This window comes from Mustela nivalis, assembly GCF_964662115.1.
Source record: "Mustela nivalis genome assembly, chromosome: 4".
NCBI lineage: Eukaryota > Metazoa > Chordata > Mammalia > Carnivora > Mustelidae > Mustela > Mustela nivalis.
The window spans coordinates 89,029,724-89,045,009 of record NC_139023.1 but is presented as its reverse complement, the minus strand read 5'-3'; the positions used below and the strand labels follow the sequence as shown (position 1 = coordinate 89,045,009).

The 15,286-nt window shown below is 40.4% G+C and overlaps 1 protein-coding gene across 1 annotated transcript in view; it reads right to left on the bottom strand.

Annotated features, from left to right (window-relative positions):
* The window catches only part of LOC309862916 (rho GTPase-activating protein 20-like), a 30,480-nt gene extending 25,305 nt beyond the window's left edge, over nucleotides 1-5,175 (bottom strand). Inside the window, exons 1-2 of the mRNA XM_082727333.1 lie at nucleotides 5,018-5,175; nucleotides 3,720-3,890 (exon numbers count right to left, since the gene is read on the bottom strand). Coding sequence (XP_082583459.1) covers nucleotides 3,720-3,890; nucleotides 5,018-5,082 — 236 coding nt within the window. The 5' untranslated portion in view covers nucleotides 5,083-5,175. The remainder of the gene's footprint in view (nucleotides 1-3,719; nucleotides 3,891-5,017) is intronic.
* Nucleotides 5,176-15,286: the final 10,111 nt, after the last annotated feature.

The following is a 15,286-nucleotide window of genomic DNA, read 5'->3' as shown; positions in this document are numbered from 1 at the left end:
TAATTTTATTTGAAAAATAACTTATTTAGTATTTTAATAAATGTCAAAAGTTATAAGGAAGATTCCATCTAACTTCAAATCTTGAGAAATTTCTAAAGTCATGTGAAAAAAAATGAAAAAGTCCTAATTTTCACTACTTTTGACATCTTGTACAAGTAGAGAAATAAAATTTCTTTGTGAAGAAACAAACACTTAATTCTCTTTATTACTACACACAAACTAAATTCACTAATTTTGACTGAATAAACAGGTAGCAATTAGTCAAATACTTAGCCAATTCGTGTTAATTTCTATAGAATCAACCTAAAGATGAGAGAGTTTCCCGCTGAAGCCTGAAGTGAGCTGAGGTAAAATGGAACCCGGGTCACCCACCCCCTTCTTATGGCTAACTGGAAAAACTAGGCACCAAATCAGATTACTAATTTGAACAGATCAATTCAGATCATAACAAAATCCTCCAACTAAGAGCAAGGCATGATAGCAATGAAATCAGTTTATTATTGCAAGTGTTACTTCTTTTTAGTTGTTTCCCTCTAGGAAAAATATATATTTTTTCATATTAACAGTGATCATAAATATGCTCACATATTTACTATTGGAATGATCTCATAGTCCTTTTCTAAAAATTGTGAAAAAACTTGTACACCGCTCGTTACTGCGATGGACAGAATTGTGTCCCCTTCCCCACTGCTCGCCCGCATTCTTATCCTAAAGCCGTCTTTGCCAATATGATCATGTTTGGAGAGAGAGTTTTTAAGAGGTAACTAAGTGTAAGAGGAGTCATCGAGGTAAGGTCCCCTAATCCAGTAGGATTGGTGCCCTTGTCAGAAGAGGGAGAGATATCTCTCTGCGCATGTACATGCAGGCACTGAGGAAATGGCCCAGGCACAGGCGTGAGGGCAGCCGTGTGTAAGCAGAAACACAGCTCTCACCAGAACCTGACCCCAATGGTGTCCTGAACTTGGACTTTCAAAAATCTGTGTTCTCTCTGTATCAAGGGTCTTGGTTTTATAAATCAAATTCAAGTGTCTCAGATCACTTACATTTTCTAATATTCCTAATGGATGTAAAAAGTATATAAGATACCTTTCAGGAGCTGAAGCTCTTAAAAAAGAACATTATTAAATACACTGATGTAGATTTTGTCACATCATAAAAACCCGTGAGTAGACACAAAAATCTGTATCAAAAGCAGTATGTGGAAGAAGAAAAATGTTCCACTTCTTTTGTAATAGTGAACCAACCAAAATAAAATTTCAGCTTTTAAAAGGATGCAGATCTCTTGTGGAGAAAGAACACTTTATATAAATTTTTTTATATAAAAAATGTTTATATAAAATTTTTTTATATATAAATTTGTCTTTATATAAAGTTTTTAGCAGAACACCATAGGCTCTGTAAAACCCAATGAGAGATAAGCAGTATTCAGGACAATAAATGTCTCCAGTAAGAAAAGAGAAGTCTTCTCCTTTCCATACATACTGTAATCATTACAAAGATAAAAAACAAAGTAAAAGAGAACATATTCCCCTTATACAAATCGAATGTGAGGGGTCTGCAAGGTCCCAAGGAGCAGGAAAGGAGTTTGCTATTTGTTAGCATATCTCTTGGACTGAACATGGAAGAGTACATCACGGAGTGGCAGGAAGAGCGTGTTCTTGCCAGGAAGGCAGGCCTGGCTTGGAGTTTCTCCCTCCATTTCCCTGTGGATGACAGACCTGTTCCTGAGACTTCCTCCACCCCCATTTTCATTTCTGCAGCCAGTGGGTGGAGAGGAAGTTACACGAGGCATCTGTAATGCTCCTCATGTGGCCCCAATGTGCATCCCGCACATTTTAGCCTCCCATACTCACCTTGGTTAAACAAAGAGAATGATAACTAGCCTGCATTTTTAAAAATAATGACTTGGCCCTCTAAGGAGGAAGAGAGTGCTTCATATGGGCTGCACGCCAGGACCTGGACAGTCTTCTCTCTGTCCTCCTCTTGGCATCGCCACCTCCAAGGCTACATCTGTAGGCAATTTCACTCATCTCAAATATATTTTACTATTTCTATCTTTGCCTCTGATTTTTTTTGTTTGTTTGTTTTTTGGGTTTTTTTTTTGACAGCTACACTTCATTTTTCAGTTCATTAAGCATTCTGACCTCTTACCAGGTACCAAACAGATTGGAGTTATTTGCTTTCTCAACATAAATCTTGATTTCAAAGAGTTCAATGATGAAAGAAAATCTAGGTGTTCGTGGAATGTTCAAAGAATTTCAGAAAAATAGAAAGACTAGAAAAAGCACCACATGTTGAATAAAAGCCTGTGCTTTGAAATAAATGGACCTAATTTCAAATGTAGACTCTACTAATTACTAATATGGTGCCCTGGGAAAAACCTTTAGACCTTTGAGTATCAAGGTCTTCTCTAAAACAAAAATAATCCCATCTGACAGGGTAGTTATAAGGTTGGACAAGATTGGGTACATGAAGTTCTTGGTACAAAACCTGACGTGTAGTAAGCCCCTGGTAAATTATCATTTACATCACTCAGATTGAGTATAGCATTTTGCCACATTAGTGTTTGCATGTCTTGCCCCTGGTAGGGCATAACTGGGAGCTGGGTAAAAGCGGCAAAAAAAAAAAAAAAAAAAAAAAAAAAAAAATCGGGGGGTTAGTTTTTTTCTAGTGACCAACAAGCTTCTTGATATTTGGTTTGTTGGAATATTCTTCGGCTTTCATGATGTTTTGTGACATCAGAGACATAATGGACATGATGTTTTGTGACATCAGAGACATAATGGACATGATGTTTTGTGACATCAGAGACAGAATGGAAACAGAGATGGAGCAAGGAAACAGATGAACTCCCATCTACCTGCCTTCAGATATTTACTGAGCAATCATCATGTTCCAGGCTGGGTTTGTGTTCAGGACTAAAAGGAAAGCGCGCACAGTTGGTTCTATCTCTAGCATATGTTCCAAATCTGTCTGCTGCCTCCTTGCTTTTACTGCACTCCCACGATGGAACCCTTGAGAGCAGCCATCAGACTACCGCCCCCCTAGCCAGTTTCCCTGCTTGCACTCTTGTTTACGCATCCATCCATCATCTACCAACTGTTAGAAAAATTTGCTTGAGCTATAAATCAAATTTGGTCAGTCCCCTAGTTAAAAATCCTTCTGCAAAATATTTCCTGTGAAGACTCTATGAGACTGGACCCCTGAGTACGTACCACATCTGATTGCATGCCCCACGCTTTCAGCCCTAGTCAGATCACCCTTCCCTGAGCCCCCCTCCCTCCAAGGGGTCAGACTGCACCTGCCGGTCCCTCAGCCTTGAAGGTTCAGGCACCTTGTCTACCAATGTGGCTGCTTCTCATCTCAATTCTGCCACCCCAGAGAGGTCCTCCTAGACTACCCCTGCTACATTCCCATCTTCTCCTCCCAATCTACGTTCTATCAGAAGCACAAATCACAATCTACAATTCCCTCTTTTATTTTTATCACTTGTCTGTAAGTCCCTGGCAAGAGACACACTGCCTGTTACATTCTCAATTGTATTCTCTGCAGGGCGGGCATGGCATAAAATAAGACCTCCATAGGCACTTGTTGAATGAATGAAGGATCCAAACACTGGCAAAAAACAAAAGAAAAAAATGTCATGTCTTCCTATGGTAAGGGTTCATGGAAATGTAACTTCGTGATCCTTGCAAGAGCACGTAGCATAGCATACATACTTGGTGTTAGAGATCAGCAACACATCGCTGAACAAGAAGAGGTACCGCTTCTGCCTCCTCCAGCCTCTCTTGAGCTCCACGGGGCTGTGGATAATAAGCAGGGAACCGGCGGCAGCCTCAGATGATGTAGCGCTTTCGCTGTGGGTGTCCACCTCAACAGAAGAGACCTTCCTGCAACCCATCAAAGACCACAGAGCAGCACTAGTTAAATATACAATAGAGTTGTATGCTAAATGTCAAGGTTCACACAGCACTAAAATTTAGTCTCCACCCCCAAAACAGGGCACCAGAGCTCACATTCAGGGATCACTGAGTTATAGAAAGCTGTTGAAGGAGGTGAGGTGGGGGCGCCTGGGTGGCTTAGTTGGTTAAGTGTGTGCCTTCGGCTCAGGTCAGGATCCCAGGTCCGGGGATTGAGTCCTGCAACAGGGTCACTGCTCAGCTTCTGCCTCCCCCCTACCCCACTCCTCTGCTCCTGCTCTCTCTCTCTCACATACATTCACTCTTTCTAAAATAAATAAACAAATCTTAAAAGAGAGAGAGAGAGAGATGAGGTCACTTGGGGAATTGATGCAGATGGGGAACAGTTTCATGGACAAAGACCTTGGGCAGGCCAACACTTAGAGGTGGGGTAGAGAAAGCAGCAAAGCTAACCATAAGCTGTTAGGAAGGGGAGAACCAAGAGGTAAAGTGTATTACAAGAAGGCAAATAAACCACAACAACGACGAAAAGGACAATTTGTGGCCTAATATAAAACAAAATGATATGGTGTTTGTGAAGGATTAATTACAACTTGCTTTCACGTTAAGATAAAAATGAAGACAACTGAAGATTCTGGAAATTGAACCCGGTCTTATCCAAATCAATATTCACATTTGGGGGAAAAATTCTCAAAGTTCGACAAGAATACTGGAAACACCAAAAAGTTTCTGAACACAAGAGTTTGTTTAGCTATTACTTGGCTGAGCTCTAAGCTCTGATAGGACTTTCTGGTCATAACAGGTAAAACAACTCAATTGAACAGAACACAAAAATCCTTTCATAAATAGGACAGATATTTTCATAGACCTGGGAAAATTCTGTCTCGTGGAGCCAAGAAAGTGTCTCCCCCCAAGATTATAATGCCTGCTCTCTTCTGCTCAGCAGCACTGAATCTTAGGAACCTGAGTAGCTTTTCATGAAGCTGGTGCTGAAGTTAGTCATTAGTTTACAAGTATTAGAAGAAACTAAAGAGAACAACACTTCCTGTTACCATCAGTCTGTTTGAGGCTCAAAAAGAGTAATATCAAAAGACTACCTTGTGCGGTGAAGCCTTGAAAGACCACCTATGAGTTCGGATGGCTTTCTGATTGACGTGAACATCGTTTTGTCTTCAGTTCTCGGGACTGAAAATCGAGTGAGTCTACAGCTCTTGGCAGAGTACTGTAAAATGCCTGAAGCCTCAGGATTCCACAGTAGCCTGAGATCACTGCCATTATGACATCACGGATCTAAGGCTCATGTCATAACTGCCAAACTGACATACTTGTTTCCCAGTTTGGCCAGCATGTTTTGATTTTTTAAAAGTAAACCTCTTTAGTTTGAAATAACTATACATTTATGTGAGGCTATAAGAAAGAAGACAGAGAAATTACACCAATTTATTACAGATAGAGACTTCCAGACACTTCTATCACCACAAGGATCCTTCCTTTTAACACCACACAAACTTCCTCCCACTTCCATGACCTCTTTAATCCCTGGCAGTCACAAATCTCTTCTCCATGTGTACAATTTTGCCATTTCAAGAATGGTATATAGATGGGATCATAGAGTATGTAAAATTTTTGTGATTTGCTTTTGTCCCTTCAGCATAACAGGAGGCACCTGGCTTGCTGCAGGTGCTTGTGGTTCATTTCTTTGTGTCTCTTAGTAGTATGCCAGGGTAATAGCGTATCACAGTTTGCTTCACCACCTGCTGAAAGGGTTCTGGATTATCCGCAGGCTTGGGCTGTCACTAATAAAGCTACTGGAAACAGCTGTGTACAGGTTTTTGTGCCACCATTGGTCTTCACCTCTCTGGGCTAAACGCCCAGGACTCCCAACTGCTAGGTCCTAGGGTTAGCTGCTCTGTTTTGTTTTGTTTTTAAGAAACTGTTCAACTGTTTTCCAGAATGGTTCTGCCAATTCACATTCGCACTGGTACTGTAGGAGTGATTCAGTTTCCCCACATCCACCCTAGCACTGGGTGTTGTCATTTTTTATTTTAGCTATTCTGGTAGCTGTGTAGTGATATCTCCCTGTGGATTTAACATGCATTTCCCTAATGGCTAGTGATGCTGAACATCTATTTCCCATCTGGACATCATCTTAGTGTTAGAGAACCTACAGTAGTCTGTTAAAAACATTTTCCATGAAGACAGTGTTCCTTGACCACTGGGAAACTGACAGTTTTACAGTTGAGGCAGCTGCTGAACAGACACGTTAGATACTTTCAATCCAAGTGCTGTGATGTAAAATGAAAGATTCAAATCCAGCCTACTCAGGAGGTCACCCAGCTTCCCATGAGGGCCCCCCACTCTTCTCACATGGACAGCATCTTTCCTTTGACAACTGTGGAGGACTGAAATTGGAGCCTTCTAACAAAGTCTATGGTTTTCCTTGAAGACACATATACCAGGTATGTAAATTCCCTTTTACTCTCAACTCAACTCTATGGACCTCAAGGAAAGAGTTTATGTCTGATTTACCATTTAATTCTCACAAACACTGGCACATTGGAGGAATTCAAAAATTCTAATGAATGGGTGAATGAAAGAGTTTTCTGGCATGGATGGAGGGGAAAAGGCATGATTTAAAATAGTCTCTCTTATTTACTTCATCCATTCAACAGATAGTGTTTGAACCCATTCTAGGAGAAAGGCTCTTAATAGGTCTGAGCAACAGGGAGCCAGGCCCAACTCTTAGAAAACCAGGATTTAAATATGGGGGCAGGGGGCAGATATTAAACAAAGTGCCATAAATAACTGTAACACCACACTCTGGGAAGTACTGCAGAGAAAAATTAAAGAGTGAGATGAGATATTAAAAGAGGGACCTGCCATCTGATTTCAACTGTGGAGAGGAAGGCTCCATTGAAGAGCTCATTTGAAATAAGCTTTAAAGAGTAATTTGGGATTAATTAGAGAGAGGAGAGAAAAGAGGAAGGAAGAGGGAGGTGACAAGAAGAGAAGTGGGTTGGGAGGGAAGATAAATTTTTCAGGTGATGGGACAGAATGTAAATATGTGACATTTCAGAGACATGGAAGAGTTTGCTAGATTGGAGACACGGGCAGAAGGTACAGGAACATGAAATATACCTGAAAAAGTAGGTAGAGATGAGAGCACAAGTTTGATAGTCCTTTTAGACTTTATTGAGGCCTCTCATCTTAAAACCAAACTAGCACAGAAGAGACATGTAGATAGTGGTCTTCAAGTCTGTAGATAGTGGTCTTCAGACTTCTTACCACTTTTTTTTTTTTTTTTTTTTTTAGATTTTATTTATTTATTTGGGGTGGGGGGCACCAGAGAGAGAGAGACAAGCACAAATGGTGCTAAGCATGGAGCCTGACCTAGGGCTCAGTCTCACGACCTTAAGATCGTGAGGGCGAAGGAAGGTTTCAGAGAAGGGCGTGGGCCTCTGGAATGCTGAAGCCTGTGTGACCACTCTGCTGTTGGAATGCCTCGAGGAGTTGCCTTCCTGAAGCTTTCCTAGCCCAAACAGCCACCCTGTGATCTGAGAGATGCCTTGTCGCGTAAGCTATGTTTAGCATAACCCCTAGGACACACTTGAGAAACAGTGATAAAGATTTGTGATTATCCTGAAGAACCAATAAAAGCGGGAGCAAAGAAGAGCAAAGGGTCTTTGCCTTTGAGAGTTGACCCTGTTGCCTTCTCCTCACTTTGCAGCAAAGTCTGAAGTCATCTTTCATCCATGGGTACAGGGATTTCTGGCCATTCCTGGCAGGTGCTTCAGTTTCAGAAAATGTAAAGTTAAAAAAAAAAAAAGATGGGCCTTAAAGACTACATGTCACAAACATTACAAGAAAATGATTGCAAGGCTATAGAAATTCCCAAGAGAAAATGCCAACATGACGGAGCAAATCAAGACAGACTTGGTGGGAAAGATGACACTCTATAGGTTGGATTTGGAAGAAGAGGACAAGGAGGGAACCATCTAGTGGTGGCAACAGCATGAGCACAAGTGCTAGAGCAGAAATGACAAGCTGATTTTGGGAAATCTGAGACTTTTCCATATCTTGAAGACCTGATTTCTTTTTGCTTAATATCTTCTTCAACTCATTTCTCTCTTCTTGCATTTTACTTCTCTTCTTCTTGCATTGCATTGCAATCAGGAGGAAACAAGCTCCTTTAAAACTTTCCTGAGAAATCTCCTCAGGTAAATACCCAATCTTATTGCTTCAGAGTTTGACCTTCAGCAAAACACTAGAATACTAGTTACTAGTTAAGTGAAGTTCTTTGCCATTATATAACAAAGATCTCCTTTCTTACGGTTTCCAGTAACATGCTTGTCATTTCCATCTGAGATCTCACCAGAAAGATCTTCAAAATCCATATTTCTAACATTCTGTTTCTGATTAGTTATTTATTCTCTAAGAAGATAGAATCTATCACTGAAGCTCTTGCTTTTATTTCTTTTTTTTTTTATTGTTTGCATCTTTTTTATTCAATATTGCATTTCAATATCTAGCTATTTTATATACATCAGTCATTTTAAATATTATATGCTATTCCATGATATAAATATACATTATTGTCCAAATATATTTTCTTTTGAGTGGACAACTAGGCTTTTCCAACAGATTTTGCTACTATACAAAATATTTAAAGTATTCTTACACAGAGTAGGGATATTGTTTTGTATTGCCATAATGTTAGTAAGTGTACATTAAAGTGAGCACTCTATAAAACTATTCAGTGTCTAATTTACCAGAATATACCCAACTTCCGACTGCCTCGAAATTATCCTCTTACACATTTTGGGGTTATGATATTCTCTAGTCTCATTTCAATGACATTTCTTTTCCTCCTTTTCATAATTCTTCAACTATTATGTTGAATATTATGTTCCCTATTTCTTTTTTTAACTTTTTATTTTTTATAAAAATATATTTTTATCCCCAGGGGTACAGGTCTGTGAATCACCAGGTTTACACACTTCACAGCACTCACCAAAGCACATACCCTCCCCAATGTCCATAATCCCACCCCCTTCTCCCAAACCCCCTCCCCCCAGCAACCCTCAGTTTGTTTTGTGAGATTAAGAGTCACTTATGTTTAGTCTCCCTCCCAATCCCATCTTGTTTCATTTTTTCTTCTTCTACCCACTTAAGCCTCCATGTTGCATAACCACTTCCTCATATCAGGGAGATCATATGATAGTTGTCTTTCTCTCCTTGACTTATTTCACTAAGCATGATACGCTCTAGTTCCATCCATGTTGTTGCAAATGGCAAGATTTCATTTCTTTTGATGGCTGCATAGTATTCCATTGTGTATATATACCACATCTTCTTGATCCATTCATCTGTGGATGGACATCTAGGTTCTTTCCATAGTTTGGCTATTGTGGACATTGCTGCTATAAACATTCGGGTGCATGTGCCCCTTTGGATCACTACATTTGTATCTTTAGGGTAAATACCCAATAGTGCAATTGCTGGGTCATAGGGCAGTTCTATTTTCAACATTCTGAGGAACCTCCACGCTGTTTTCCAGAGTGGCTGCACCAGCTTGCATTCCCACCAACAGTGTAGGAGGGTTCCCCTTTCTCCACATCCTCGCCAGCATCTGTCATTTCCTGACTTGTTGATTTTAGCCATTCTGACTGGCGTGAGGTGATATCTCATTGTGGTTTTGATTTGTATTTCCCTGATGCCGAGTGATGTGGAGCACTTTTTCATGTGTCTGTTGGCCATCTGGATGTCTTCTTTGCAGAAATGTCTGTTCATGTCCTCTGCCCATTTCTTGATTGGATTATTTGTTCTTTGGGTGTTGAGTTTGCTAAGTTCTTTATAGATTCTGGACACTAGTCCTTTATCTGATATGTCGTTTGCAAATATCTTCTCCCATTCTGTCAGTTGTCTTTTGATTTTGTTAACTGTTTCCTTTGCTGTGCAAAAGCTTTTGATCTTGATGAAATCCCAGTAGTTCATTTTTTCCCTTGCTTCCCTTGCCTTTTGCGTTGTTCCTAGGAAGATGTTGCTGCGGCAGAGGTCGAAGAGGTTGCTGCCTGTGTTCTCAAGGATTTTGATGGATTCCTTTCGCACATTGAGGTCCTTCATCCATTTTGAGTCTATTTTTGTGTGTGGTGTAAGGAAATGGTCCAATTTCATTTTTTTGCATGTGGCTGTCCAATTTTCCCAGCACCATTTATTGAAGAGGCTGTCTTTTTTCCATTGGACATTCTTTCCTGCTTTGTCGAAGATGAGTTGACCATAGATTTGAGGGTCTATTTCTGGGCTCTCTATTCTGTTCCATTGATCTATGTGTCTGTTTTTGTGCCAGTACCATGCTGTCTTGATGATGAGAGCTTTGCAATAGAGCTTGAAGTCCGGAATTGTGATGCCACCAACGTTGGCTTTCTTTTTCAATATCCCTTTGGCTATTCGAGGTCTTTTCTGGTTCCATATAAATTTTAGAATTATTTGTTCCATTTCTTTGAAAAAGATGGATGGTACTTTGATAGGAATTGCATTAAATGTGTAGATTGCTTTAGGTAGCATAGACATTTTCACAATATTTATTCTTCCAATCCAGGAGCATGGAACATTTTTCCATTTCTTTGTGTCTTCCTCAATTTCTTTCATGAGTACTTTATAGTTTTCTGAGTATAGATTCTGTGTCTCTTTGGTTAGGTTTATTCCTAGGTATCTTATGGTTTTGGGTGCAATTGTAAATGGGATTGACTCCTTAATATCTCTTTCTTCTGTCTTGCTGTTGGTGTAGAGAAATGCAACTGATTTCTGTGCATTGATTTTATATCCTGACACTTTACTGAATTCCTGTATAAGTTCTAGCAGTTTTGGAGTGGAGTCTTTTGGGTTTTCCACATATAGTATCATATCATCTGCGAAGAGTGATAATTTGACTTCTTCTTTGCCGATTTGGATGCCTTTAATTTCCTTTTGTTGTCTGATTGCTGAGGCTAGGACCTCTAGTACTATGTTGAATAGCAGTGGTGATAATGGACATCCCTGCCGTGTTCCTGACCTTAGTGGAAAAGCTTTCAGTTTTTCTCCATTGAGAATGATATTTGCGGTGGGTTTTTCATAGATGGCTTTGATGATATTGAGGTATGTGCCCTCTATCCCTACACTTTGAAGAGTTTTGATCAGGAAGGGATGCTGTACTTTGTCAAATGCTTTTTCAGCATCTATTGAAAGTATCATATGGTTCTTGTTCTTTCTTTTATTGATGTGTTGTATCACATTGACTGATTTGCGGATGTTGAACCAACCTTGCAGCCCTGGAATAAATCCCACTTGGTCGTGGTGAATAATCTTTTTAATGTACTGTTGAATCCTATTGGCTAGTATTTTGTTGAGTATTTTCGCATCTGTGTTCATCAAGGATATCGGTCTATAGCTCTCTTTTTTGGTGGGATCCTTGTCTGGTTTTGGGATCAAGGTGATGCTGGCCTCATAAAATGAGTTTGGAAGTTTTCCTTCCATTTCTATTTTTTGGAACAGTTTCAGGAGAATAGGAATTAGTTCTTCTTTAAATGTTTGGTAGAATTCCCCCGGGAAGCCATCTGACCCTGGGCTTTTGTTTGTTTGGAGATTTTTAATGACTGTTTCAATCTCCTTACTGGTTATGGGTCTGTTCAGGCTTTCTATTTCTTCCTGGTGCAGTTGTGGTAGTTTATATGTTTCTAGGAATGCATCCATTTCTTCCAGATTGTCAAATTTATTGCCGTAGAGTTGCTCATAGTATGTTCTTATAATAGTTTGTATTTCTTTGGTGTTAGTTGTGATCTCTCCTCTTTCATTCATGATTTTATTTATTTGGGTCCTTTCTCTTTTCTTTTTGATAAGTCGGGCCAGGGGTTTATCAATTTTATTAATTCTTTCAAAGAACAAGCTCCTAGTTTCGTTGATTTGTTCTATTGTTTTTTTGGTTTCTATTTCATTGATTTCTGCTCTGATCTTTATGATTTCTCTTCTCCTGCTGGGCTTAGGGTTTCTTTCTTGTTCTTTATCCAGCTCCTTTAGGTGTAGGGTTAGGTTGTGTACCTGAGACCTTTCTTGTTTCTTGAGAAAGGCTTGTACCGCTATATATTTTCCTCTCAGGACTGCCTTTATTGTGTCCCACAGATTTTGAACCATTGTATTTTCATTATCATTTGTTTCCATGATTTTTTTCAATTCTTCTTTAATTTCCTGGTTGACCCATTCATTCTTTGGAAGGATACTGTTTAGTCTCCATGTATTTTGGTTCTTTCCAAACTTCCTTTTGTGGTTGAGTTCTAGCTTTAGAGCATTGTGGTCTGAAAATATGCAGGGAATGATCCCAATCTTTTGATACCAGTTGAGTCCTGATTTAGGACCGAGTATGTGATCTATTCTGGAGAATGTTCCATGTGCACTAGAGAAGAATGTGTATTCTGTTGCTTTGGGATGAAATGTTCTGAATATATCTCTGATGTCCATCTGGTCCAGTGTGTCGTTTAAGGCCTTTATTTCCTTGCTGATCTTTTGCTTGGATGACCTGTCCATTTCAGTGAGGGGAGTGTTAAAGTCCCCTACTATTATTGTATTGTTGTTGATGTGTTTCTTTGATTTTGTTATTAATTGGTTTATATAGTTGGCTGCTCCCACGTTGGGGGCATAGATATTTAAAATTGTTAAATCTTCTTGTTGGACAGACCCTTTGAGTATGATATAGTGTCCTTCCTCATCTCTTATTATAGTCTTTGGCTTAAAATCTAATTGATCTGATATAAGGATTGCCACTCCTGCTTTCTTCTGATGTCCATTAGCGTGGTAAATTCTTTTCCACCCCCTCACTTTAAGTCTGGAGGTGTCTTCGGGCTTAAAATGAGTTTCTTGGAGGCAACATATAGATGGGTTTTGTTTTTTTATCCATTCTGATATCCTGTGTCTTTTGACAGGGGCATTTATCCCATTCACATTCAGGGTAACTATTGAGAGATATGAATTTAGGGCCATTGTATTGCCTGTAAGGTGACTGTTATTGTATATGGTCTCTGTTCCTTTCTGATCTACCACTTGTAGGCTCTCTCTTTGCTTAGAGGACCCCTTTCAATATTTCCTGTAGAGCTGGTTTGGTATTTGCAAATTCTTTCAGTTGTTGTTTGTCCTGGAAGCTTTTTCTCTCTCCTTCTATTTTCAATGATAGCCTAGCTGGATATAGTATTCTGGGCTGCATGTTTTTCTCGTTTAGTGCTCTAAAAATATCATGCCAGCTCTTTCTGGCCTGCCAGGTCTCTGTGGATAAGTCAGCTGCCAATCTAATATTTTTACCATTGTATGTTACAGACTTCTTTTCCCGGGCTGCTTTCAGGATTTTCTCATTGTCACTGAGACTTGTAAGTTTTACTATTAGGTGACGGGGTGTGGGCCTATTCTTATTGATTTTGAGGGGCGTTCTCTGAACCTCCTGAATTTTGATGCTCGTTCCCTTTGCCATATTGGGGAAATTCTCCCCAATAATTCTCTCCAGTAACCTTCTGCTCCCCTCTCTCTTTCTTCTTCTTCTGGAATCCCAATTATTCTAATGTTGTTTCGTCTTATGGTGTCACTTAATTCTCGAATTCTCCCCTCGTGGTCCAGTAGCTGTTTGTCCCTCTTTTGCTCAGCTTCTTTATTCTCTGTCATTTGGTCTTCTATATCACTAATTCTTTCTTCTGCCTCATTTATCCTAGCAGTGAGAGCCTCCATTTTTGATTGCACCTCATTAATAGCTTTTTGGATTTCAACTTGGTTAGATTTTAGTTCTTTTATTTCTCCAGAAAGGGCTTTTATATCTCTCGAGAGGGTTTCTCTAATATCTTCCATGCCTTTTTCGAGCCCGGCTAGAACCTTGAGAATTGTCATTCTGAACTCTAGATCTGACATATTACTGATGTCTGTATTGATTAGGTCCCTAGCCTTCGTTACTGCCTCTTGTTCTTTTTTTTGCGTTGAGTTTTTACGTCTTGTCATTTTGGCCAGATAAGAGTAAATGAAGGGGCAAGTAAAATACTAAAAGGGTGGCAACAACCCCAGGAAAATATGCTTTAACCAAATTAGAAGAGATCCAAAATCGTGAGTGGGGAGAAAGGGGATAAAAAGAGGTTCAAAAAGAAAGAAAGAAAAAAAAAAGAAAAAAAAAAAAATTTTTTTTTTTTAAAAAAGAAAACACCTGGGAAAAATGTAAAAAAGAAAAAATATATATATTAGATAAACTAGTAAAAAATCGTTAAAAAAGAAAAAGTTAACAGTTAAAAAAAAAAGTTTTACCCGAAGGCGAGAAGAAAAAAAAAAAAAAAAATGGAAAAGAAAAAATTAAATTAACTGCAAGACTAAAAAAAATCACAGGAAAAAAGCCATGAGTTCCGTGCTTGGCTTTCTCCTCCTCTGGAATTCTGCTGCTCTCCTTGGTATTGAAACCGCACTCCTTGGTAGGTGAACTTGGTCTCGGCTGGATTTCTTGTTGATCTTCTGGGGGAGGGGCCTGTTGTAGTGATTCTCAAGTGTCTTTGCCCCAGGCGGAATTACACCTCCCTTACCCCGGGCCGGGGTGAGTAATCCGCTCCGGTTTGCTTTCAGGAGCTTTTGTTCCCTGAGCGCTTTCCATAGAGTTCCGGAGGACAGGAACACAAATGGCGGCCTCCTGGTCTCCGGCCTGGAGGAGCCGAGATCCCAGGGCCCCACTCCTCAGTGCGCCCTCAGAGAACAGCGCCCAGTTACTCCCGTCTGCCTGACCTCCGGCCGCGCTCCGAGCTCACCGAGCCTGCGATCGGTTCAAGGTAACACCGAGCTGCGAGCTTACTGTCGGCTCTGTTTCTGTAGCCGGCTTTCCCGTTCCAATACCCGCAAGCTCTGCGACACTCAGACACCCCCGATCCTTCTGTGACCCTGCGGGACCTGAGGCCACGCTGACCCCGCGTGGGCTTCGCCCCGGTTTAGCCTCTGGAGCGATGTCCCTCAGCGGAACAGACTTTTAAAAGTCCTGATTTTGTGCGCGGTTGCTCCGCCGCTTGCCGGGAGCCGGCCCCTCCCCCCGGGGTCTATCTTCCCGTCGCTTTGGATTCACTTCGCCGCCGGTCCTACCTTTCAGAAAGTGGTTGTTTTTCTGTTTCCAGAATTGCTGTTCTTCTTCTCTTCGATCTGCCGATGGATTTTCAGGTGTTTGCAATCTTTAGATAAGCTATCTAGCTGATCTCCGGCTAGCTGAAGCAGTCTCAGCTTGCTACTTCTCCGCCATCTTGACTCCTCCCTCCTCTTGCTTTTATTTCTGAACACTTACAGAATCGCCTTCAACATCTATTATTTCTACCAATAGTCCCTTCACAGCAAAGTGG